Here is a 26,118-nt window from a genome sequence, read left to right as displayed (position 1 = left end):
CTGATGGTGAGGAGGTTTTGCAGTGGTAGTCGTTTGTGTACGGTGTATTTTTGCAAGATGACTGAGGAAGTGAAGTGAGCATCCTGTGTGTGTGTCTGACTCTGCACACACCTCTCATCAGCCGCTAGTTAACCACACAGCGTGCTGAGGAAAGAGTATGCCAGGCTTCTTTTTGTTTCTCTGTTTCTTTTGTCATGGGCAAAGGACATTAGAGAGGTGTATTATTTTACTGTCAGTGAGTTGCAGTGTGTTTCCTGTTTCTAGAGGCAATGAGGAATAGGTTGTGTTATTTCACTAAAACTATGTACATGCATTTTCACATAATTTTGGACTATTGCAGTATAAATACAACAAAAATAATAATTAGAAGAATTTGAATTGTGGTTTTCTCAACCTCTCATTTAAAGATATCAGTGCTTGTTTAAAACATTTGTATATATAGACTAATTAAATATAATATGCATAAATATAAAATATGTAACTTTTATAACCTTGCTGTCTTGCGCAAAGTGGATAGTCAAACTGAATAAAAGCACAAATACATTTAAATACATGATTTCTATATCATTTAAATTTTTTAAACTTAATTATTAGCACTATGAATAATAAAGGGCAGATTATGGATCAGCACCATGGAGCAAATCCATGGCTATACAGTATATGTCTGGAAAAGGTATGACATTTAAAAGCAAGGTCTCCAGGAAGAGTAGCCACAGTTAAACTGTCCAGTGTCTAATGGTGAACTAAATTCAACTTCAAAATAATTATTTGTCACAAATACATTACAGCACAGGTGGGGGTTTGAACCACTGACCTTATGATCAAAATTGTTTGTATCATATTGAATTCAGATGACAATGATAGCAGCAGTGCTCGGAGTACAGCATGTTGGCACTACTAATAAGAACTCCTAAAAGCAACAGGCTAGCACAACAAACCATGTAACCATGACATGAAGCATGCTGCAGTGGTCAGACAGAACAACATGTTAAAATGTGGCTGTGTGTGGTTTTCAGTTTGTGGGAAATAACTTTAACGCGCACATTAAAAAATACAATTACGTGTCTCCTCTCTTGTGTTCCCTCTTCAGCCTGTGAGTAACTACAACAAGTGGGTGCTTCCTTACTTCATCTCTTTCATGATTATGAGCTTTTTCCTTCTGGACATGTCTATCGGGGTGATGGTGGAGACCTTCCACCAGTGTGGAGCTATGGATGCACGGTGTGGTTTTCCAGCTGCACCTCAGAAGAGAGGAAAAACCTGAAGCAGATCACCAAGACCGCATCAAAGATCATCTGTGCCCCACTCCAACCCCTGGAAGAAATGTACTCTGCCTGGCTGAGAAACAGAGCCGAAAAGATCAGGTTGGACCACACACACCCCAGACGATGTCTTTTTGACACCTGGCAGGCTCAGGGTCATGAGGGCACGGACAGGAAAACTTCAAAACAGCTTTTCCTCAGGGCTACAAAAGCCATGTTGTAAGCCTGAGCTGAACTTGCACTTTACACCCCACATTGTTTTACATGCTGCTGTGACAAAGAGAACTAGCAAATGAAATTTCATTGTATAAGAATAGGCAATGACAATAAAATCTATCTATCATATAATTCTAATAATATTTCCAGCTTTTATGTCATACTATCTGATTTATCAGGCATCATCTCAGCTGTGCTTGTGTAAACATCTTAGTAGTTTACAACCAAACATCATGTTATTATTATTATTTTAAAGTATAATATTTCCTCTGAAGTGTTGTGCAGTGGAAGCAGAAAACGGCTTCAGAAGACATGAATAAAGTTTAAAATTTTCATTTAAGTACAGTACTCTAGTAGGTATAATTACATTGCACAACTGCACACCACACATTGTTTCGGAGTAGGTTTGGAGTAAGAAGTGTTCATCATAGAAAAGACTCACCAAATATGGTCAGTGCTTTTTATACACACAAGGGGAGCTCACAGTAAAATGAATGTTACTGACTGAATATTCTCTGTGATGAATACCAAGACTAATCAGTTTTATTCTGTGTTCTGTTGGCTGCAGTGCATGTAGTGTGAACCATGCTGGGCAGTAAACCAGGAGCAAGCATTAAAACATATCTCTGCATTTTCTGCTTCATCAGATGAATGCATGCATGTGATGCCAACTGCAACTGCATAGTTTCAGTGGCACCACACGCATATAGAGCGACAGGTTAGGAGACAGAACATATTAAACACATCATCATCAGGGAAAGAATTGGTGAAAGGACGATAGGGGATGGTTCTAAAACAGAAACCCTCCTTGACAACAGACTTGATCAAATACAGGTTTATTGTTGAAAGAGCTCAGGGGAGGTACAGATATGAACCGTATATATCCGTTATACAGACGGCCCTTTGGAAAGAATGAGAAAATGAGACGGTCAACTGCTGAGAACTGCTATTGTTACTTTCCTATCTAGAAAAATCTAAACCTAGAAAGAGCGAAGCACACAAAAACACATTCTAACTGTGCACAGTTTTGAGACGCAGAGACATTTTACCACCCATTCTGGATACATGCTAGAAACAAGCTGAAAACATCTATTAGAGCTTGGCAGTTTACAAAAAACAATCCAGTGTGTCTGGTTGTCTGTACAGATCTTATGAAGATAATCTAAAGTAAAACTAAATCATTACTGAGTCTTGGAATTAGCAAAAGACTACCAGACACCATTGCAACAATTGAGAATGACAGATGTGGATCTTTACTGAAATGAAATGCCATGACATCGGACTGGACAACAGGAAGTTTCGCTACAGTATAAAACTTTCAATTTCCGGTTTTGCAAGTGACCCGTTCTTTTGAAGCTGTTCAAATACAGCCATCACACCGTTGCTTAGGCCACTTTTATCTTAACAAAAGTTGTGAAATTAATCTACATTCAGAGCTTAAGAATCAAAGAAGTCGTTAGACAAGCTGAGATTTTAAAGTATCTCCCTCAAGGCTGGACAGTATGTTATTTTGACAGGACACATTCAGAGATTTCAAGACATCTCAGAGGTATAAAAATGAAGAGGTATAAAAAATAAAACCACCTTGTCATGACTAGAAGAGCACCAGACTCAACGGTGTCAGACAATTCTCTGGTTTGTACCACAATGCTAGACTCGGATGCGGCGCTAATAAACCAATGGACAAAGTATGAAAACTATTTAGTTTCACCATTGTTGTCATCACACCTACAGAGGACGTGCCCTTCTCTGTCAGTCATATAAGTGAAAGCAAGATTAGTGCACATTTCCCACATTGGTTCTCTAAGCAGCTGGGTAACATGTTTTCTTATTATGGTCCAACAACAACAACTGGTCCAAAGACAGACAGTAGTGGTACTTAGCCTTGCTTTGCCAAAAATCTTTATGCTCAATGGGGCAGCTTGTAGTGTCCTGACTAAGGAAGAAAAAAAAAAGATTTAAAAAAAAAAAAACAAAACAAGGAGCTAGATACAGTAAATCCTGAGTAAGGTCAGTACAGTGTGCATTTCACATTATTAATAGTTACTTGGTGTTCCTTTTGTTAAAGTAGATATTTTTGTCTGACAAGAAGCTGCTTCACATGGCTGAGGCAGATCTGGAATATGGTAAACATTCAATCTACGTGTTGCTTGATCAAGTTTGAGTTTCAGTGTGACTGCTGGATCTCCATATGGAATGTACTGTCGTGGGGTTAAATTTAATTACATCATAACTCAAGAAGCAGCAGACTTGACAGATTTTCCTTTCAAGTTGAAGACGAGCATGGCGATAAATAGCTCTAATCCTCTTCCACTGAAATTGCTTAGCTCTGATTTAACAAGCTATCGCCAAAATCACTCAATTTCAGTTAAAACAATTTACAGCTCGCCATGGAAGCAAATAGGAAACTGCAACAATTCTCGATGACCACTGGAACAGTCTGCTACCTACATGGTGAAGCGTCTACGAAAGGTTGAAGAGGGACTGACAAATGTCTGAGTGACAAGAAAATAATTCATAAAACTATCAGTAATCTAAACTGAATGCTAACTTCACAATCTCTACATACAGACGTAAACATATTAACAAAAATATATAAATGAGACCAACAGGTAAAGAACCAGTCACAATGAGTGTCATCTGAAACTGACCCAGGAAAACCAAAAAAGGCCTTTCTCTCCTTCCTCTGAGCAACACAAAAGGATCCACAGGCCCTCAGCCTCAGGTCCTCCTGCAGCAGCTGTGCAAGGATTTCCCTTTGTGGGGGCAGCATCAGTAGCAGCAGTCCAACAGCAGTCCCAACAGAGGCTCAGATACTGAATGCTAATAAGACCACCATCAGTGTAGTGTGTCAAGATATGAATTACCTTTTTCCACAGTTTAGGGGTTTATCAAGCTGGATAGCATTTATAATTCCATGCCTACAAATAAATACCATGTCAAAAAAGGCTATTTTACAAATCCAGATTTGTAGCTGTACAGTGTCAAAGCTTCCAGGAGTGTCAGTAGCAATTTTTTTTCAGTTTTTGTATTTTTTTTTTAAAGGCTTCTATGGAATTGGAAGAACCATTTGAGACCATCAAATCTGCACAGAACAAGCTATCTGCTGGCAAGGAAACTCCTCTCATATGCTGCTTATTCAGGGGAAGCATCTAGTGCAGATGATTAGAGTTACCTGCAAAGGACTATGGGAAAATCCCTCTACCCTTTGAACTTGCATGCCATACTGCAGTACCTTTCTGGAACTTGAGCTTACACATCTTCTTTTTCAAGTGCAATAATGTTAAGGAAATACAGACAGAACATCATTCCCCTCACAAGACAAGGCATAAAAATCTTCATTTGTGCATTAGTGTCTTCTGTCATTGGTCCATGTGTAGTGTTTGGGGTGTGCCTCAGCTATGTTGAGGCAGACAGATGTTTGCTATGCTTGCATTGACAGATGAGATTCCCTCTGCAGGTACACAGAAGATATAGTTGGGTGAGACCAAATGAAGGAAATGCAAGAGTCCTTGAGCGGCAGTCCGTTAGATCCTTAGTAGACAGTGTGCTTATGTTAGTGTCAAGTCCCTCGATGGAGGTTGAGATGCTTTGGAGAACTGTTGGTTCAGTTCCTCGTTAAATTCACATATTCAGTGCACTCCTCAGGTTAAACTTAGTTTTTTTTTCTGTTCCAGACAGTATCAGTGCCGAACTTCATTATCAATGAGGCTGTCCTCACCAGACTGGAAGTCCGCATTAAGGCCATTTTCGACATTGATTATTTCCTCGTCCTGCGAGGACCCCTGGCCATCGTCCTCGCCACTGCCTGACCCACCCTCCTCTGAATTTGGGTCTTGAAGTACCTGAGCAATGTACATTTGCTGTAGGGGAGAGAATGAAATAAAACAGAATGTTAAAGTCTGATATCTGTAATATTTTAAGGTTCCAAAAAAGTTCCTCTTACAAAAAAAGGTTGTTTTTATGGGATCTAACATGCTCTGCATTTTTGATTCCTAATTTTCTGGTAACCACTATTTATTGTTGCTAATACTGTTTCACAGCAGCATTCTTTCATAAAGTAGAGGCCACTTCCATGAACACAGAATAACAGTTTGCTTTAAAGACGCCTTTCACAATAAAATTATGAGCATGCCCAGTTTACTGTAAATGGACGTTGTTTTTTAACAGTTAAAATAATTTCAAGACCAAGGCTTTTATGGCTATTATCGCTCTTTAACTACAAACAAATCAAACACATTTACCGCCACTAAAAGCAAAGCAACATCATCAAAACAAGATCCTCTTTACAAAATATTCCTGCAGCTGAGATATGGTGAAGGATGCAGAAGTGACTTCAAATTGTCATTCTTTGCAACTCCACTAACAATCAGACAGCAACATGATGCCAACATTTGCAACTGTAATTTCGAAGATGTCCACCTATCAAAAGACCCAGTCTTCTACTTAATTAGGGTGAATAGTGAACCAGGATTCGCACCAGGAGGAAAACCTTGCTTTGATAATGGCTAAACATTTTAATGTCTGTTCTAATTATCTGAGAAACCCAGTCTTACCTTCCAAGACTGTTATTAACTGTTTATTCCTTAACAGAATGGGTAACTTTAAAAAAAACTATCCCTATCACTCAGATCAAACTCTGCAACTCCCAAGGACAAGGAAAACATTCCACAAAAGGACTTTGTGAACTCTGATAAAGAAAGTTCATCTGGATTCTTAAGACATAGATAAACATTACTTTAAGACTATTTCATGAGTTTGAAAATTATATCAGGAGTGTAAACGTGGGGTTCATTTAGTAACAGTGTTAGGAATTATGTCATGACAATTACCCATATATATAAAATGTACATTATTGAATGAAATTTTTGCTTGGTGCCATTCTTTTCTGTTAAGTCTAGTCATTATGATGGGGGAATGTGGTTAGTGCCGATAACAAAATAAAATTTTTGTCAAAGGAAGGTAAAAGTTCTCTTCTCTCCAACAAAGGATTTGGGGGTGTAATTCAAAACCTTCATGTTGCCTTAAAAGGATGGCCCAGTAAGAGCAATGAAACAGAGCTAACTCTTCCCAATCTTCCATATTTAACCTGTTAGGTCTGAGGCACAGACTGATAATAAATAAAAATACATACCGCTGCCTTGTTGGCAGCAGAAGCGCACACTGGCTGTCCATTTTCCATTCCGTCCACGTCTTGGGAGTCAATCTGGTACAGAAAACACATATTTACCATAAGAAGCTGAATATAAGCTAGTGTAAAACACTGGCAGGGAGAATTAGAAAAATTAAAGTCAGTGAAATGCAGAAAAAGGTGACTATGTCTGTACCTTGTAGTTGTGGGCGCTGAGATATTTAAAATGTCCAAAGCAGACGTGAGAGAGGCAAATGATAATTGTGATGATCAAAACCACAAATGTAAACATGGATGTGGCAGCTGAAAACCCTGGAGGGGAAGAAAGTGGAGGGCTATTTGTTTAACAGGCATTTGTATGTCATTGCGATTTAGAGAAAAGTAGGAGATAAAAAAATCTCAGCATGTGTAAGGGCATCAGTGGCCTGCAGATGGAGCCCTCTTCTTACCCGAGCGAACAGTGGAGAAGAACAAAAGCCAAAAAAGGCAGAGAATCGGAGCAGCCACCACTTGGTTGACGGCTCCTGAATGGATCTTCTTGTCCAGTTTGGATGGCAGATAAGCATAGTACATGTTGTACCTGTCTGCTAGGTGTTTCAGCAGCATGTACATCAGCCCTGTAGAAGACAGACACGACAGTCAGTGGAACTAATCCAATTAGGCCTGTTGATAAGCTTCTCTATGAAGAGCAGAAGCACGGTATGCTGCCTGGCCTCTGCATGTTTCCCCTGCAGTCATCAAATAAGCACTACCTTGATGTAAAACAGCAGTACGCCAGCGGGGCTATTAAACAGCAGAACTCACCGAAAGGGACAATAATTGGGCAGGTGATGCTGTAGGTCATAACCACGGTGAAGACACACATCATCCAGGCATAAGCTGCACCGAACTGAAACTCATAGGCTTGGTGCTGCAAAGACACAATATAATAAATGTGAAAAATGTTATGTAGTATATTCTTTCTTTGATTAGACATTGGATTATTTCCGCATTTTCTTGTTTTAACATTTCCTGTGAGAGGAGTGCATATGTGGCCACAGGCACTGACCCAAAGTCAGTGCACTCGACTTCTTTTTTCAGAGTGTTTCACCGTCTACTCAAAAATTTGAACCCTTCAGAGAGGTGCTGGTGTCCGAGAAAATGGAATAGAAGCTTGTGGGCCGTGTATATCGATCCAGACATGTATCATATGTCACACAGTAATTATGAAAGCAAAGGATGATGCCCGTCTGTCCTAACGACAGGCAGAGTGGTGATATGTTGTCAAGATATCGTTGTCATAGAAACAAAACCCATGCACTTCACCTCCGCGCTTTTTCGATGAAGCACTCCCCAGCGCCCTGCTAGGGTTTTTGTCAAAGAAAAACACTAAGTAGATACACACTGAAACACTGTTAAGTGCCTGCCACATGTAAGTAGAAGCCAAAGTGATTTCTTTAATTTAACAGTGAATCCCACACAAAGTGGACGGATTGTGTAGTTTCCATTATCTGATATTCCTGACATCAACTGGACAGAAAGTGCAGACATAAAACAAAGCAAAAGTAGAACAGACTGTTGCAATAATGAACCAGAGAAAAGATGCAAATATTGAGATGTAAGATGTAACAGCAGCTACTTGACTTGACTCTCCATTCAGTTACAGTATAGATGTCTTTTTTTTTTTTTAAAGTTATTTTGTGGGCCTTTTTGTGGGCTTTATTAGATAGGCGCAGTGAGAGAGAGAGACAGGAAACAGGGGAGAAGAGTCGGGGGAAGACATGCAGCAAAGGGCCGCGAGCGGGAATCGAACCCGGGCTGCTGCATCGGGGACCAGTCCCTGTACATGGGTCGCCCACTCAACGCGTTGAGCTATACGGGCACCCTACAGGATAGATGTCTGTGCAACACACTGATTATACCGAGCTATGAAGAATCACATTAATGCACTTCACAAGGGCTTAAGCAGGGGCCACACTAACCCTTTTGACGTTCCTCCGTTCAGCTGCAGAGCGAGCCAGGCACAGGCGGATCATGTACATCAGTAAACCAGGGATCCTCAGCAGGTCCATGGCGTTACCAATGAATGCAGACGCAATGACATAGTTTACAAAGAAGGCTCCATTGTCAGGAAGGAAAACACACCTAGAGAGCAAAGATAAAGGTCAGGATCACTAAAGACTGAAGTCAGACTCACTAACCTTTGAAAGTCCATCATTACAAAAGCCGATATGAGTCCAAAGGTTGAGTTCAGTGTTAAAAATCGATTTATCAAAATACATTAAACTAGATAAAGTGCCAAACAAATTCTTATTAACCATTCATGCTGTGTATTTACAACATACACACTGCATCCTGTTCTGCTACAGTGCTTCATTCAAACAACCATCAAAATATGTTACTTACTCAAATCTCACTTTAGCATCTGCCAAGAATCTTTTGTCAAAAAGCCAGCGGAAGAAAACATCCAAGCTGCAAAAATGCAAGGAAAACAATCAGCTTAAATCATTAGGTTGGAAAAAAAAAAAATCATGTTTGAGCTGTACATTTCGTTGTATTACTGTGTTTAGTTAAAAAAAACATGTTGTACCTGCTGAGTCCTAGGGAGGGCAGTAGCAGGACCATAAAGATCAAGAAAGTGTAGCATTTATGCATTGTGGTCCTGTTCTCTCCTGACCTGTATGATCAAATGGAATATTCACACATATTATAAAAGTGATGCAATGCACTAAAAACTTTTACATTTCAAATGAGAATGAAAACAACAGTACTACTGATGGTAGGAAAAGTAAACCATACCGGGTCCAGTGGGCTTCGAAGAAGGCAGAGTAGTAGACAATAGTAGGAAGCAAGGCAGAGAACGACCACAGAAGAAGGGTGGGGAAGAACTGGGTGATGATTGGATTCTGGAAAGCAGATCAGAAAGACACTGACATGTTTGTGTAAAGACATGAACTCCTGTGTACGTTTCATCAGCATGCATACTTTTGATGGCTCAGAAATGCTGTTTAAACTTATCCTTTCTCTGCTCTGTTGCAATCTTACTGTTTCAGTAATAATACTGACAGAAATGGTGGATATGCTTATCTACTCTCCCTGATAACTGATGAGAGACTAATGATAGCATTATAGTTTTGAACACTAACATTTAGGTATTCCACTGGCTTGGTCACATTAAACTTGTCCATGGTGGAGATGATGATAGCTGGGGTTGTGAGGAAGAAGAGTAGGAGGAAGAGGACACAGTTGATGATCAAGCAGCGGAGCCACCAGGAGAATCCTCCCACTGACAGATGCTCCCTGTGGGATGAAGGTTATGCAGCGGTTAGATGGACACAGAATGATGACCCGCAGCTCTGGACACAGCTGGCCAGTAAACTGATACTGCAGCTCAAAAACTAATATATCATCTGGAGTGAAAAAGTCTTTTCAAAATTGACTGCAGTCTAAGTAAAAGCATTATGGTTAACAATTCCAGGTTTTTATTACTTTCATTCTGCCCAAATGTAACCACTATTTTCAACAGGTGACTTAAATGTGTTCTTACCAGTAAACATTCTGTGGATCAGGGGCATAGCTGACAGTCCAGTTGTGTGTGTGCAGCTTGGAGCTGAACTGAGAGCTCTTGGGCTCGCGTCGACAGTGACAGCCCTGACATTTGCAAGCATTAAAGTCCTTTAAAATTCTGACAACAGACAAACATAGCACAGATATTACAGGTGGGTAAAAAGCAGTAGAACTCATCAGTCCATAAACAGCTTCACAGACACATGTCCACTTATTTTATACGTTTACACATTTTTTATAAATGTACATACATGGCGGTCATGGACTCATTCTGGAAGGTGACAAAGGCCATGCCCAAAGGCTTCCTGTTAACCTTCTCCCTCTCCTTCCTGTAGTCCTCTTTTAATTGTGCCTCCAGCTTGGTATAGTAGCTTACAGCTTCTTCCTGTTGAGGACAAAAAAAAATGGTCAGGTTCCACAGTGTTTCTACTTTATCATTTTTTGTGAGATTACTTACTAACTGTTAAGCATTTATTACATTTAGTTATTATTACGTGCACGTATTGCTTTCTACCAGGCTAGCAAAATATCTTAGAAAGCCGAGTAGATCAGAAGTTAGATAATGTGAAACCCAGATATCAACCATGAACTAGAAAGGTTACTAGTTTTATCAATTACAAGGTCATTTTTTTTTTAGCTTTTCTAAATGAATTAATCTGTTACGATGTAAACTGATTGTAAAGATGCCATTTTAGATCCAACTGTGATGTCACTATTGTAATTCTTGTTCTTTGGATGGATTAGCACAGAAATAAAACGAAAAAAAAAATTGAATCAATTTCTATGGCTACAATTATGGCCAAATTCAATTAATCAAAATGAATCCTAATTTTTTTTCCATTTATGAAGCTATTGTAATCATACTAATCTGTTTTCCTCATGCAACCATTTACCATGGCACATGACCTTACTTCTAAATATAAGCTAATTGTTCATTCTCAGTACTACAAAACTGAATGGACTTTAACAGTCAAAGCAATAAATGTAACAATCAGCACAAGGGACACTGTGACTAATAACACAAAAAGCAAAATTGTGCTCAGATGTAATTTACTCATGATGTAAAAATACATGGTTTTGGAGGCTATTTGGGGGTAGTTATACATTGCCTGTAATGCATGTTTTTCCTGATTGACTACAAGAACTGAAAATCACACCTTCCTTATCTTTTCCTCAAAACGCTTCAATTATCTGCTTGTAAACTACTGTTTTGTTTTGACATTACTATGTCGCTCTGACCTGTTCACAGCCTTTAATGATGCAACAGCAAAGGTGTCCACAGGGCTTTGGGTTGATCATGGTGGTAACATGCTCCTTGGCGTGTAGGTCGAGAAAGAATTTCTTGCTGCGCTCTGTCTTCTTCCTGCATACGAAACATCAGATGTGTCATACGGGAAACAGTCTATTTGGAGCCCGTCAAACATGTCCTGAAGTGCTACAACTGGGCAAATGCACACTCTTTTGTAAGCTGAAACACTGTTACCTTTCAGAGTTGAGATACATCAGCCTGGCCACATTGTAACAGATGCGAGCTTCACGTACACTGCAGTTTTCATATGCCTGCCTATGAAAGAAGGGCAAGGAGGGAAAGAGTGAATGAGTTTAATAAAAGCAAAAATCCACATATACATTACTTACAAATCCCTGGCAACATTAGGAAAATGCATTTACAGTAGAATGCTTTTCTTTTCTCTATTGTGAATATTTTATTCGATTATACTTGATTAATCCCATGAGGGAAATCCTCTATTCTCAAGTGTGGAGGCGTTTTTTGCAGAGCAGGGGCAAATATAGAATTGTGATTAATACTATTTGTCCAAGCAGGAGTCAATGCAAACATCCCCTCCTCAGTCTGAGACCGTCTTGACACATGACTTGCTTAATTCTGTTCATCTGGCTTCTATTACAGACAATTACACATATAGGCCTGTCATTGTCTGATCCCAGCCATAAGGACCTGGGCAAGACAGATGTTTTAACAGGAAAAGCATGGCTCTCATATACCTAAATATAGTTAATGAACAGCTTACTGCCACGTCGACAGAGCAGCGTACCATTTGTAAAAGCAGACAGATTTAAGCATCGTGAGGCAGTAACTGTGGAGCCAAGACATCAGTGAAAAAGAGCCTGACAAATACTTACTCAAAGTGTTGCTTTAATTCAGTCTCCTCTGCATATTTGGAGATTCCATTAACAAATAAAGTGCGTTTCACCTGCATGGAAATGAGATGACAGGAAGAAGTAATTAGCAACAACATACACGCCTATGTGCATAAAAAAAAATCGTATTTAAACAGCCATTTTCTGAAATCATGCCACCCACCAGGTCATCCTCCTTGTAGTGCATCTTGGACGTGTGTCGTCTCATGCTGTACACCGTCAGTAACAGGTAGAGAAATGCGAAGGTGGTATGCAGCCACAGTAGTGCATTACTTGGGTAATAAAGAGTAAAAATGGTTCAGTTATAGTGTTAGAAAGTGAAGATTCAACATAATTTTCAAAAGTACAACTTATACTAAGAAAAGGAATTACTCACTCTGCATCCAGATTCGCTATAGTGGTTCGCCCAAAACTATAGGCATTGTTTTCTGTAGAAAAAATAAAAGCAGCAAGACAATCAGTTGTTTGAAAGGCTGCCCCTGCATTGCCCTGCACATAATACAGCTGGGAATGTGGAACATGGCTTAAATTGTTAGAGCCGTAAAAAGAGCATTTAGTAAGACTAATTTCACATTTACAACACAAAATGGACAGCGTGCTTTCACTTTGAAGTATGACGTACATCAAAGAGGTCCTGCACACTTGCAGCTCACAGAATTTAAAAATAGCGGCCGATTGACAGTGTAGCCAGTGAATATCCCCAACATGAATAAATGAATAGTTTGTTGTGTCGTTAGCCCACGGCATTAGTCTGCAGCAATATGGAACTTATATGTGACTGACAGCAGGAGCACAGCGCAAAGCTCCATGTCAAAGCATTTAGTCACAAAAGAGAAAAGGAAACTGAAGGTTTATTTGTATGTACAGATGCTCAAATTTATCAAAAGTATAATTATTACATGTATACATGGCATTTTTTTTTAAATCAAAGCAATGTGCAGTGGTTTATATAGTTCAGTACATGTTTTGTAAACTTTTCTAGTTTTGGTTATAAATGTTATAGAAGGTTGCAAAGGTTTATGTACTGTTAAGATGAAGGCAGTCAGAAGAAAGAAAACACACAAAAAAAATTAACAAATGAAACAGCAAGAACAAACAACAATGACCAAGAAGCCTCCCCTAATCAAACACTGACGGCAAAACAGAGATTTTTTTTAAAAAATATTGTAAGAGAAATTTAGCTCACCTAGTAGGTTTCCCGAGAAGTTAACGGGCAAGATAATGCCCACGGAGAGAACGCCCACCACTACCAGCAGGCCGATGATGTGGCGCTGAAAGGACAAGTAATGCACTGCATCCTCACCACACTTCTCCCTTATCTCTTCATCCCTTCAGAAAGAACGCAGCAACAAAGACAACTACTTAAGAATCATTCAAAACAGCGAAAAACGATTTTCAAAACTCATCAGTGCTACTCCAGCTTTCTTATTTCTTATAGTATACTGTGAGCAGGCTGACTCACTTGATGCGGAAGATAGCAGTTAGCCAGGAGCAGAAACCCTAAAAAATAAGAACAAGAAAAAAGAGATCACAGAGCTGAAGGTGTTGTACCAGCTTTCACATGCATACAGTTTGACTTGGTTGAAGGAAAACCATGTTTCATATTTAAACATCAACGTTATACTTACTGTGTCTCTCTGCTCTATGTCCACAGAACTGGAAACAGAGGTGAGGCGCTCATAGCGTTCAGGTGTCTCTGATGTCATAGCAGAGGCCACACTATGCAGAAAACAAAACAAATACCATTTGCATGACGTTACATAACTACCCAGCATCACCACATACCATACAAGTGGATGTTAGTTCTGTGTCTTGGGACAACAGGTATACCTTCAGTATGGAAAAGGCGACAACACAAAAACACAGACTAACACACGCCCTGAAATGAACTGAAGAGATTGTCTTTGTTGGCCAACTCACAGAGATTTAGTTTGGTAAACTAGGAAACCACAGGGACGATCTCTGCAGCCACATTTCATGCAGCGTTAGGAGTCAAGAGCCTACTTCAAATAGGTGGAGTACACCATCACTGTCAGAGGAAAGGTAGCAATAACACATTAGAAGGCAAAGCTCTGCTGAAAAGAGCATTCACAGAGGAAACAACAGGAGCCCAATGATGATCAAGAGGCATATTTATAGAGTTTTTCCAGCAGAACCACAGGTTCTCTTTGACATAGCACACTGCCAACGCCTCAGTGTTTACTATATACAAATTTGATTGCACTCCCTTGGGAGGTCATGACAGTTCAAATTACACACAACTGCAAAATATGAAGAGAACCCAGACTCTGCTGGAATCCCAACAGTGGTTCGGTGTTCAGTTCTACATGAAAGAATGACGTCACTCAGGGCTCTAAGAAATCTCTAATGGAATGAGGAGAGAGCCTGAGGCCGTGATAGTCAGTGCTCCTCTCCCACATTCCTGCAAGAAGACGGAATAGCTCATCTCGGCTCTAGAAGACAGGATATACTGTAGCTACACCATGTTAGGGCCTGTCTATGAACAACCACAGACCAGGGAAGTATTACCTCTCCCTGTAAGCATCCTGTCTGTGTGGCTCATGCGGCGCGCTCACACAGAAGAAGTCCGAGCTTCATAAAGAGGTCAATACACAGATTAGCACACACAGATCTGATTAGGAAGGTGAGAGAGGACAGGGACACCCAACAGCAGAAGTACAAGAGTGACAAGGAGAGGAGAATAATTAGGAGCCTGGCACTGGGAAATGCCTGGAGGAGGAAAAAAACGCAACCATCAAGAGTGAAAAACAGGCTGAAACCCACTGCGGCCTGGGCAGAATGGACAACACGAGTTATGAGTTGGGTTAACTACAGAAAGGGGGAAGAAGAGAAGAAAAAGGAAGTGAGTTTAGGATATGGAGAGATAACATACTATTCCCGATCATCCAGGCGACTGTATCGTTGATCCATTCTTCTGCTGAAAAAAAAATAAGCAAAACAAATCCATTCAGCTTAGTTAAGAGGAAATGACCCTATTGGCCAGAAAGGGTGCTGCTTCAGAGACAATCTGGGGAAGCATATTACACCACAAGCATACCAATGAAGGTTTCCATTCATTCTGGTATACGTTATCCAGCCACATAAACACATTTATGTCCCTTCCATTTACTTTGTGTGTCATGACTTATGTTGCTGTAACAACGTACACATAAAATGTATCACCCATTTTTGATTGTCCGAGTTTCTCAATAGGGTTGCATCCACTATTCTGAAGTTTTAGAATAATTTAACAGACAGTGATCTCAAGTCAGAGTCATGAGACAACAAACTACATTTCTTGTCTGTTACAAAAGTGTCCCATGCTGCCACCCCCTCCCATCCTCCCACCACGCTCCAACCCCATTCTCTGCTCACATGCAGCTGCAAAAACAGTGTAGCTGCAACATCACACAAACGCAGCAGGGGGAAGTAGGTAATGGAGCACTGTGTCATGTACTGTTCCAGGGTTCACAGACAAAGACGTCTGGAGCAATGTCTGATCTCTGTATCTCGCTAACTTGATCAGTTCACCTCATGGTGTAGGAGTTTAAAAGGAGCAGTGGGATCAGTCCTTGTTCACAGGCATCTCTTTGGCTACTTCCACAACTGTTCTCATTATTAAATCAGTGTGCAGACACCAGTCTCAGATTTTCTCGATAAATCTGGCAGCATATCATACAAGCTCCAGTCTGTGGGTCTTGGATGTAGACAGTGGCTTTGAAGTGGTTTAGGAAATGGATCTAAGGGGATAATTGTACTGAAAATATTTCCTAATAATTTGTGTCTTATTCCTCATTTTCAGACTTATTCTGTCAGCAATCTGGCTTCACTATCTCCAACTGACCCTGGAATAAGTGACAAAGCATGACAATGTCAAAGTGCATTGTTGCCATTAAAAGGACAACTGCTGACACAGATTTCCTGTCTGGATCATCCTTGTGACGTCTGCTTCTGTCGAAAAATAAATCCAAACCTCAGAGTTTTTCTTTGTCAACTAACATCTAGACACCAAACACTGATAAAATCTGTTCTGGGAAGATAAATCAATAAGGACCACCAGCTAGAAAAGTAAAATTAGGCAATCATGACAAAATTCTGGCATCTTAGCAAGATGAAGAAATTGATGCAAAAATAAGTCAAACACTATCAGAGAGTAAAAATAAACTCTTTTTGAAAGAGAGTGTTACCATCCTACTGTGTATTCAGAGAGCCAAAGTCTAGCAATATCCCAAACTGTGAGCAACCATGAAATTGTCAGCAAGTGTCAGTGTTAAATAGCCAATATACAAAGCATAACATAATGGCCTGGTTTTAAAAATGCTTATCAAGGTAATGGTTCATTAAAAATGTTTAAAATCATAATCAACCATTTTTTGATTTATTTAGGGCTCTGTCCAAAACGCAATACATCCCTTGAACTTCAAATTTAAAGGTGCCCTATGGAGGATTTTTTTTGTAAACAAACAAGTTAAGTTTGCCGTCACTGTTATTCACCAAATACCATTTGTGTATTATTGAGCTGATGACAGGCTTTTGTCACATTTTTTGCGTGTAGACCAACATACATTCTGTGACTGTATGCCAATTACATTCAATAACCCATATTGGTTTTGAATCAAGACTGTTTCTGATTTGATGCCTGCTTAACTGGGTCTATATAAAGTGCTGTCTTAACCAACAATACAAGCTTATTTCCCAGCCCAACATCAAATAAGGATCAATAATAAAGATGACAGTGTGGTAAAGTTCTCTTACAACATTCATTAATCTGCACTTCACCACAGAACACAACTACTAAATTAAAGACGACAAAGTGTAAGTTAACACATACCACAAACTGAAACTGTAATAATCAATTATTGCACATTCTAAAAAATATCTGATTAGGTCATTTAGGTTAGCAACATTTAGCTTTTGTGTCAAACAGTTAACTCCGGACAATGGTTTCTACCCAATATTAACCATTAATCACTGTTGTACATTGAGTATTTGTAATATTCATGAAGAAATTATGCTAACAAAACAAATTTCAGCCATAGCTCCCATATTTGTGCATGCTGGACTAAATGTTATTGCTTTCCATGTTTCCTAACAAGTTAGTGAGAAAGACTTGGCACTGGACTGGCCCAGTCTGGAGGACCAATATGTTGGTATTACCTGTCAGCGTCAGTCACCAGAGCGAGGCGCCCATAGTCCCATGCTACTTTTCTCAAGAAGGAGAACACAAACAGCAGCCCCTAGAAGCACAAAATAAACAGTGCATGTCACCTTTAGTCCCTTTATTTACATCACAGTTACAAAGTTATATAAGTGCTTCAAGGTGTTTAACACTCAAAAACACCTTCCTGGAAGTATTTTATCTCTGTTCTGAGACTTAGAAAGAAAATAACAAAGATTGCAAGTCATGTCTAAAATATGTTGTTGCAAAAATGCATTATTAAGGTGTAGTAACAAGTAGTAAACTCCATTTGACTAAAGGAAGTACTTACCAAAAAGCACATAAAGTCAAGGGCAAGGACAGTCGGCACTCCACCAAAAGGCAAACCCTGTAGTACTGTACTGCGAATTCGAGCTGAGTAACAGTAGTCCCTGGAGGTTGAGTTGGGGGGCAGTGTCGGACAGCTCTCTGAATTGGAGCATCCTTGCACCCCCCAGATAGCCATTACTAATATCAACAATTGGTACATCACTCACTGCAGCATGTTGACAATCTGTAAGAAAAAAAAAACAAGACAAATTTTGAAACCACTAAATATATACTAAATATACTGAAGTAATACTATTTGACTCCAGCCATACTGGACACACTGTGTCTGTATCTAAGACAACAAAAGTACCTCAGTATGCTAAGAACATTGATAGGAAGGGAGAGAAGATAACTGACAAGGTTGTATCATAAAACACAGCTAATATGCATCTGCTTTTCCTGTCTACTGAGGCCGGCATTTCTGTCTAGCCGTTAGTCACATGTTGAGCCGTTGCTGTTGAGCACGAGTGACAACTGGAGCATGCTTTTTGTAAGCCATGATACACTTTCTGTTCCTTGTTTCTGACCACTATATGTGTCAATGACACCTAGTTAACTTTGTGCTCAATTTAAGGGAACAATTGCTGTAAGGGAAAAGGGTGTTAAGGTGTTGAACAGATGTCAACCAGCAATTTTCTATTGTTATCCAGCAGACAACACCGCAGGAACAATGCTGGTATCCTATCAGGAACATGTTTCTTGCCAAATGTGATGTAAACTACTAAATCATTTACTCTTAACGCAGGTTTCAAGGCAGTGTAGTAGCAAGTCAGGTTTAACAGATGTGGCCTGTTGGGATGAGTCTACCACTGGTGAGCTTCATATTGTGTTACTTTATATTCTTTTTTCCGTTCTATAATGCATTTCAGTCAGAAACAACAAGCAGTTCACCAAACAAAGTGCTTAAAAGCTAATGATGGAAACCACTGACAAAACTTGGCTGGTGTATGAAGTGCAATAAGTCGTGACACATATATCCAAACAAAATAGAGAGAGAGACACTTATTTTTTAATCAAAACCTTAGCATTCAAGCTTGCTGGAAATAATCTAAGAATAACATTTTTTTTGACCTGTCACAAAGTGAGATACGCTAACTACAGTAAACGTTAAATAGCCCAGGAAGGGATGCTTTTGGTCAAGAAATAAACATATAGCAGTTTAACCTTGGTAGTAATAATGACGGGTAGGCCAAAAGTATTGCTCTGATAAAACACTACCCATTAAATCAACATCTGTATGTATCTGTTTACATGACATTGACATAAACTTTGGAAAGACCTAACACCCTACACAGAAGCCCTGTAGTTGAGAAATGGAAGAGTATTTTTACTGACTTACAGGAAACAGCAAGGACGCTACAAAATAATGGCTTGACATCCTGAGAAAAAAATGTAACTTCTCCAATCATTTGTGCTGATCCAGAGGCTCACATGTGTAAAAGGCTGATTATTTCACACAGAGTGACCAAAAGGCTTGGAGAAGGCACGTAGGTGTTCTGGAGAGAGCTGGCAAGTATGTTTTCACAGCTTGCACTGCAATACTTGTGCCCTTCTACCCACTATTATCAGCAGTATCCACAATGCTGCTCATCTTCTCTAACACTAACTCATTTATCCGCTCCCTGGAATGCTGTGACATCAGTGGAGAGGGACGCAGCCAGAGCTGAACAATAAGACGATAGAGACCACAGGGTTCAAATGGACCGGTCTCAACCCAAGGAGGACACAACACACCCCCCTGTGCCTTCAGCAACACTGCTGCACATCGTGGACCCATTTCAACAAGTTGAGGCTGTTTGACATTCAGCACCAACATCTTGAAAAGGAAATCAAAACCACTTATAACACTGAAGATGCAGATGTTGGTACAGTAAGCACACAGTTTGGCAGCAGTGGCAATGTCATGGGAACGCCTGAAAAGGTCAAGTACTGTGTATCTTTTTGAGTGTTGCAGTCAGTCTTCATTTTTTATTATTATTATTATTATTATTATTATTATATGCAACGTCCATCTATAAATGTTGGGGAATGCAAAAAAATATAATATTCAAATATTCAAGCAAAACATCTAATGTGAGGCGTAGAGTATCACACAGATTTACAATAAATGTGGTACACAGCAAAACAATAAAAAAATAAGTCAAAGCAAAAATGTTGCATTTTAATTTATGGCTTTGTTTTTGTTTGTTTCTTCCTTTTAAAATTCAAACGGTCTGTGAGTACCACTTGCAGCTGAGAGTGCAATCCGATGTTATTGCTACATTATTGGAAAATCAAATATAAAAGGCAATAAGCAAAAACAGACCAGAGTGAGAGAGAAAATCTGTTATAATACAGCTTTGAAAACAAAAAAGAAAGATAAATTGACAATGCAACAACCCCGCAATAAAAGTCTGCTATCTTTTAGAAGCTCATATTTGATTAGAGTAGAGCCGAGTTGACATCTTCACACAAAAATTGAGCAATCTGGACTGCATTACAACACTGTTTACATTTTTGTGCATTACCTGTGTCATAGTGTTTGCCTTGAGGTTGTTTTCTCGATAGTGTGTGTTTGAAGGTGCCCTATGGAGTTTTCTTGTAAACAAAGTTTTGTTTGCATCAGTATTTTTCACCAACACACCCTGTGCGCTTCACTGAGATGGCACAAATTTGTTTAATACATTTGCTTTCTCAAGGAACATTTGAGAAGCAGTTTACTATTTAAAATCAGGTTTTGGTTATATCCATATGTAGTACATAAGACTTCTGCATTTGCAAAAGTTTGGTCATCCTATAAAATTAGTTCTTGGTAACCCAAGCCAGTAACTGCTATTGATTAAGGAATTTTCACCCGCTCTTATCTGGACATCATTTCAAGTTCTGAGATATTCTTATAGCTTTAGATTATTGTTCTATTGTGAAGGCCAGACTCCTTTCAGTTTGCGCACTGATTCTGATTGCATGACATTTGCATCCAAAATCTGCTGATGTCTCTATCTGTGAAATACCGTGCAAAGCACAATGTGTCCACCCGCATGATTAACAGTAGGCTGGGTGTTCTTCTCATCAAATGATGTAATTTCCAAAACCTATCTCACATCAGCTAAACTTTCATGTTGCTTCTTCTTAGTCCTATGGGGATTTTACTTTGTCTCTCTGCCTAGAAGACACAGTTTAATTTTTACATACTGTTGCTCTTTCACATCTTGTCTCGACTAACACAGTTCCTCTTATCTGTTGTTTTGCAAGCTGGAGCAGCTTTGAAATCTTTTCGCTTTTCCCTGCTTTGTAAGCAGCAATTAGCTGATCCTCAGTCATTTGCTTTCGGTTGTTAGGTGTTACCACAAGGTTTAAAGAGTCTAAGAATCAAGCGCTGGGATTTGGCACACACAAGTTAGGACACCAATAGCATTCACTCATGCACACAAATGCTTCAAACAGAACAAGAATTTGTATATGTGGTTTTAGAACCAAACTTGAGACAGCCATCAAGTACAACTTACCCAGAAAAATATAGATGAAATAGTAAATGGCATATTAATAAATTGTACTCAAGGAAAGCAATATCCATGTAATCCCTAACTTTTCAAAATTCTGCTGAGATTCATAATAAGTATCTGCTGGCTAAAGATGCAATAGCTCTTTATTTTGAGTGACTACAATGGAAATCTGAAATTTAGGTAGGATGACATGAAATATTAAATTAAATTGTTAATGTTTGTGATATAATTAAGCTCTGGTTGGTGTTTTTCAACATGACAAATCCCATTTTTATCAGTTTCAATTCTACAATTATTCTACGAATAAACACAAATTTCTACCTAGCAGCAAACATTGCAGACAAAAAATAATTTAAAGCTAATTTTATTCATATCATATGAAAGTGTCAAACAATTTTAACTGCACCGTCACTGTGTGATTAAAGCATGACTCAGCCGCACACGAACACTGTGCCACCTTTTCCACCTGATGCTAGTTGCCATGGTACCACCACTCTGGCACACATTCTCAAAATACAAATAAACATGAAGGGGATGAAGGCAGTGGGAGAGAAAAACCTGACGTGTCCATTTGTAACTCAGTCTAGAGTGAGCATGCTGTTTGCCGCAAGCAAAACAAATTGGTTTGTCTAATTGTCCTGAAGAACACAAATATTTAATAAGACAAACCATATCTGAAGACAACATCTACCAGCACACAGGAAATGGAAAAAAGTCATATGATACACGGCCTCTTTCAGCTCCAGGCAGGCAGCCACTTGCTCATTAGCTGCCAATAATACAGATACAAACCTTTTTACTGTTAAATGTACCTCCAGCTTGATGCTTGCCATCTAGAATTACACTCAAGCACGCTGTTGTGCATTTAAATCTATGTTGTTTTCAGTCTCTCTGTGATTGATTTCCCAACTAAATAAATTGAATTTAACAAAGGAGGGATACAAAATAGGTAAGTTCAACAATAAGTTGAATAGATTTTGTTTAAACCTTTCATACTACTATATGTTATTTATGACTATTTGATTGTTTATATCAAATTTAAAACTATGACTAGCAAGAAGATATAAGCAACCTACAAGAGTTCCACTACTATCAATTTTTTACTAAGATGTTCAGATATTTCAGCAGAAAGAAAAACAACAACAACTCAGTGATAGATATTTACCAAAGTTGGTTCAAACCAGTCACGACTTTGATGCATGTTTTTCACAGCCGAGTAACAAGTAAAACTGATGCACGGGATGAAATACAGATGTCATGTTTGTCATTCAGATCAAACGTCTACTACAGTTCATAAATGGTCGGCGATATACTTATCACAATGCAAAAATGAGGAGCAAACATTTGTGCATTTGTGTAAGGAAAAAGCCAAAAACACCTGGCTTATGTAGATGTTGCATTTCCACATGCAATCGTTCAATGCAATCAAACCATACTAGCATGTCTGAATATTAATACTATGTGCAAACACAGCTCTGGACCCTTGTTTATCTAACAGAATCAAAAACCTGCCTTATATTTTAATGTGTATTCTTCCTGCTTCAAAGCCCTATCAAACCTGGCATGAGTCCTCCAGCCATGCTGATGGCAGATAATACAGATTTGTACATATTAACCTTGTTTGTATTAGTCTGTAAATCATTGACAGCTACTCGGTGCTTGAGCTTTGATTATCGTAGATTTTCATGATGTCAGAGTATGGTTTCATAACCATGTCCAAGCATTACATAAAATTAGAAACAACAGCGAAAAAAAATGTAATTCAAAGGAGAATAAAATCAAATAAAATCTTCTCCTTTGCTGAAAACTGAGTGTGAACTGACTGAAACATAGGAAAATGAACGCGTGTGCCTTTTGAATTGATTTATTGTTTTACTGATTTATGAAGTAACAACACTCCATATGACCATGTGGTGCCCGGCTCATGAATGTGAGGTGTAGCATCAGGTGAAGGATATCCATTTCAGTTTCATTACTAATTCAAGCTTGGGCCATTTGATGGCATATTCAGGTGCCACTTTGCATTCAGGTTGAGATGTGGTTTTATCATTGTTTTTCACATTTAAAGATTGCAATGACTGCTGAAAAAATGTCTAATCAATTCAAAAACGGTCAATATTCAGCATGGAAAAGCAGAAAAATGGTAAACCCCAATGAAAAAGTAGCTAGTAAGGCATTTAGTAAAGAGTCAGGCTAGTGGGCCCCTTTGTTTTTCAGTCTCTGTGAAGTCATTATCAGCAGAAGTCTGTCAGGCTGACACTTCTTCTTGGAAGTTTGTTTTTATCAATATTTCTAACTTGTCGCCGTGCCACAGTTCGGCCTGCAACTAACAAACATTTTTTTTTTATTGTCAATCTATTAATCAATATTCTCAATAAACTAATCAATAAATTGCTTGGTCTATATTGTGTTGTGTCCAAAGACTTTCATGTTACCACCACAGAGGAGGACAGAAATTACCAAATTTTCAATTTTATGAAGCAGGAATCTGAGAATTTCTTTTTATTTTCTCTTTAAAAATTAACTTGAACTGATAAGTCTATATTTAAAATAGCTGGTGATAAACAGAACAGTTGACAATTAATCGATGACCTGGTTATTCTTTGCAGCTCTCAACACAAAGTGACTCACCCAACCTATGTTTATCCCTTTATAGGCTATGCACAGGGAAAGACTTAGGGCATTAACTAACACAGGCAAGCTGTGACTAGTCATCAGTCCACAACAAAGCCCGTATCGGTTTATCCTGTTGGTGTAAAACAAAAATCCCTCAACACAACAACGGTCATCACATCAGATATCTGGGGAATTCTAGGAATTGCTGATCTTCCGCTGGTTATCTAACTGCATGTCAAAATACTGCCCTCAACCCTATAGCCAAACAGGCAGACTTTAAACTCTAGCTGCATTGTCCCATATCTCCCTCTTGTAGCCTTACTTCCATGTACAAGCAGCCTCCCAGCAGCCATGCAATAAGGAGTTTTCCAGATAATCTGAAGAACATTCTCGCTATTGATCGATCTGATCACGAGAAGGAGAACATGATCAGTAGCAGCAAACCAAATATCCAAGCGCCGAGGAGGAGGCGAGCATAGTCTTTGGGCAAATAAGAAAACAACCGCGGGTGCTTATTCTTAAACCAAACTGAAAACACCACTATCAAACAACATACTTTCGCTTAATGACGCTAACTTCCATTAATTATGGAAACAATTCGCTCACATTACAGCTGACCTCACTGTTGCTGGATCGGCTAGCCGAACGCTAATGGGATGTGTTTATTGTTCTGACATCATCCATTAAGTTTACCAGCGAAGTAGCTAGCGGTGAACTGTCACCACTGTATGAGACAACTTAACAAATTAGTCAAGAAGCAGCAATAACTAGAGAGATACGAGATAAAAACTTACCTTTGTATGATACGCAGCAGGGGAACAAACTGTCACAATCTGCTAATGTGAGCTAGCAGTCAAGTGTAACCGGGACGTTAGCCAAGTTAGCCCGTCGGCGGAGCAAATAACAGGTGGAAGCTATCTGACCGCAGTTAATGTAAATCTCACGCTAACAACACTGAAGCTAACCAGACGGAGCCAGTTAGTCAAAGTGTCTAACTAGCTGTTAGTACTGACAGACGACTGTGAGCTGCTACGGTCGTGTGTGTCAGCCGGTTGAACAACTCTGTCGCGAGCCAAACCAGTCCAACGGGAGGCGAAGTCAGTCCGGTTTAGAGCGTCACATGTACAGAAGTAGATCGAGTAGAGAGGACACATCGACGTACGCCATCTTTATAGAGCCTTCCAACGGATCAGCTGGGTTAATACGTAATTGAGGGACTTTTGAAGTCCATGGGATACATCTTGCATCATGTCTTTACAAATTCCAAAATTATTTATCATGGAAACAATCACTTATCAATAAAAAAAAATGACTGGATGTCACTAAAATGTCAACAAATTTAATAACAACTGCCTTCTAATTCGTTAAACAATAATAAAATGAGCTTATTCAAAAAGTGTTTTGATTGATTTCTTATTATTAAAGTGAGATGCTCATGACAGTTATGTCTTTTTTTTGACAATATGTCAAATTTTATATGGTAAATAACAAATTGTACCTGCGTCTGAGAAATAACTTTCAACTAAGTTACAAAAACACCTCTCAAGGAAGTGTGTTAATTCCAAATCACATGACCTGCTCTACATGGTATCATTTCCTCCTGAAGAAAAGACTGGCAAGAGAGTGTAGAGTCAAGTGTGGATTTATTGCATGTCAACAGGTTTATTACAGCATCTTTATAAATAACTTTTATTTTCAATTTTACTCAATTGTATATATAATATTTAGAAGAATCTTTCTCTAACAATACCATGTGGTGTTTGGTTACAGGCGGCCATGTTGATTTATAGGCCTGAAAACATCAAAAATGTCAACTATGAAACCTGTCAACTATATTACAAAAAGTCTCTACTTCTCTACATCTGCATTTGGTCACATTTTGTCTCTGTTTCGCATTTCTGACTTTAAACTGATTCTGCCAGTTTATATTCATGGTTTACTTGGAGTTTTGGTTTCGTTCCTCCAATATTCCAGATAAGCATCTTTTATGACTGTAATAATTTGAGTGAGCCCGATTGGTGATTGGAGTATAGTGGTAGTCTGAGATTTATTAGGGTTGGGTATTATCTGATCAGTAAGTCTCAGGACTGACTGACTGAAGGGACTTTTTGGGCATTTCAGCTCTTGAGTTTGTAAACCTGAAATCTCAGTGTGTCTTGGAGGCATAATTTGATATGC

At 39.0% G+C, this 26,118-nt stretch overlaps 1 protein-coding gene across 4 annotated transcripts; it reads right to left on the bottom strand.

The window, feature by feature from the left end:
- Positions 1–2,298: 2,298 nt before the first annotated feature.
- Positions 2,299–25,046, bottom strand: LOC111585242 (CSC1-like protein 2). 4 transcript variants are annotated; one of them, XM_035941146.2, is made up of 24 exons: positions 24,735–25,046; positions 17,805–18,026; positions 17,473–17,552; positions 14,845–14,907; positions 13,944–14,034; positions 13,778–13,815; positions 13,502–13,644; positions 12,692–12,743; positions 12,479–12,587; positions 12,298–12,368; positions 11,639–11,719; positions 11,395–11,518; positions 10,407–10,540; positions 10,136–10,273; positions 9,735–9,888; positions 9,388–9,494; positions 9,179–9,265; positions 8,995–9,060; positions 8,571–8,733; positions 7,414–7,519; positions 7,059–7,226; positions 6,806–6,921; positions 6,613–6,684; positions 2,299–5,341 (listed from the first exon to the last, which is right to left on the bottom strand). In XM_035941146.2, exons 2-24 carry the CDS (start codon positions 18,000–18,002, stop codon positions 5,162–5,164), a joined length of 2,541 nt encoding a protein of 846 aa, XP_035797039.1. In that variant the 5' UTR covers positions 18,003–18,026; positions 24,735–25,046; the 3' UTR covers positions 2,299–5,161. The 4 variants fall into 4 exon arrangements, with proteins under 4 accessions (XP_035797039.1, XP_023150418.1, XP_023150419.1 ...); XM_023294650.3 differs by lacking the exon at positions 14,845–14,907 and adding an exon at positions 15,209–15,253 and having other exon boundaries at positions 24,735–25,045; XM_023294651.3 differs by lacking the exon at positions 14,845–14,907 and adding an exon at positions 15,209–15,250 and having other exon boundaries at positions 24,735–25,045.
- Positions 25,047–26,118: the final 1,072 nt, after the last annotated feature.

Source organism: Amphiprion ocellaris, chromosome 16 (assembly GCF_022539595.1).
Source record: "Amphiprion ocellaris isolate individual 3 ecotype Okinawa chromosome 16, ASM2253959v1, whole genome shotgun sequence".
Lineage (NCBI taxonomy): Eukaryota > Metazoa > Chordata > Actinopteri > Pomacentridae > Amphiprion > Amphiprion ocellaris.
This window is presented reverse-complemented; position numbering and strand designations above follow the sequence as displayed.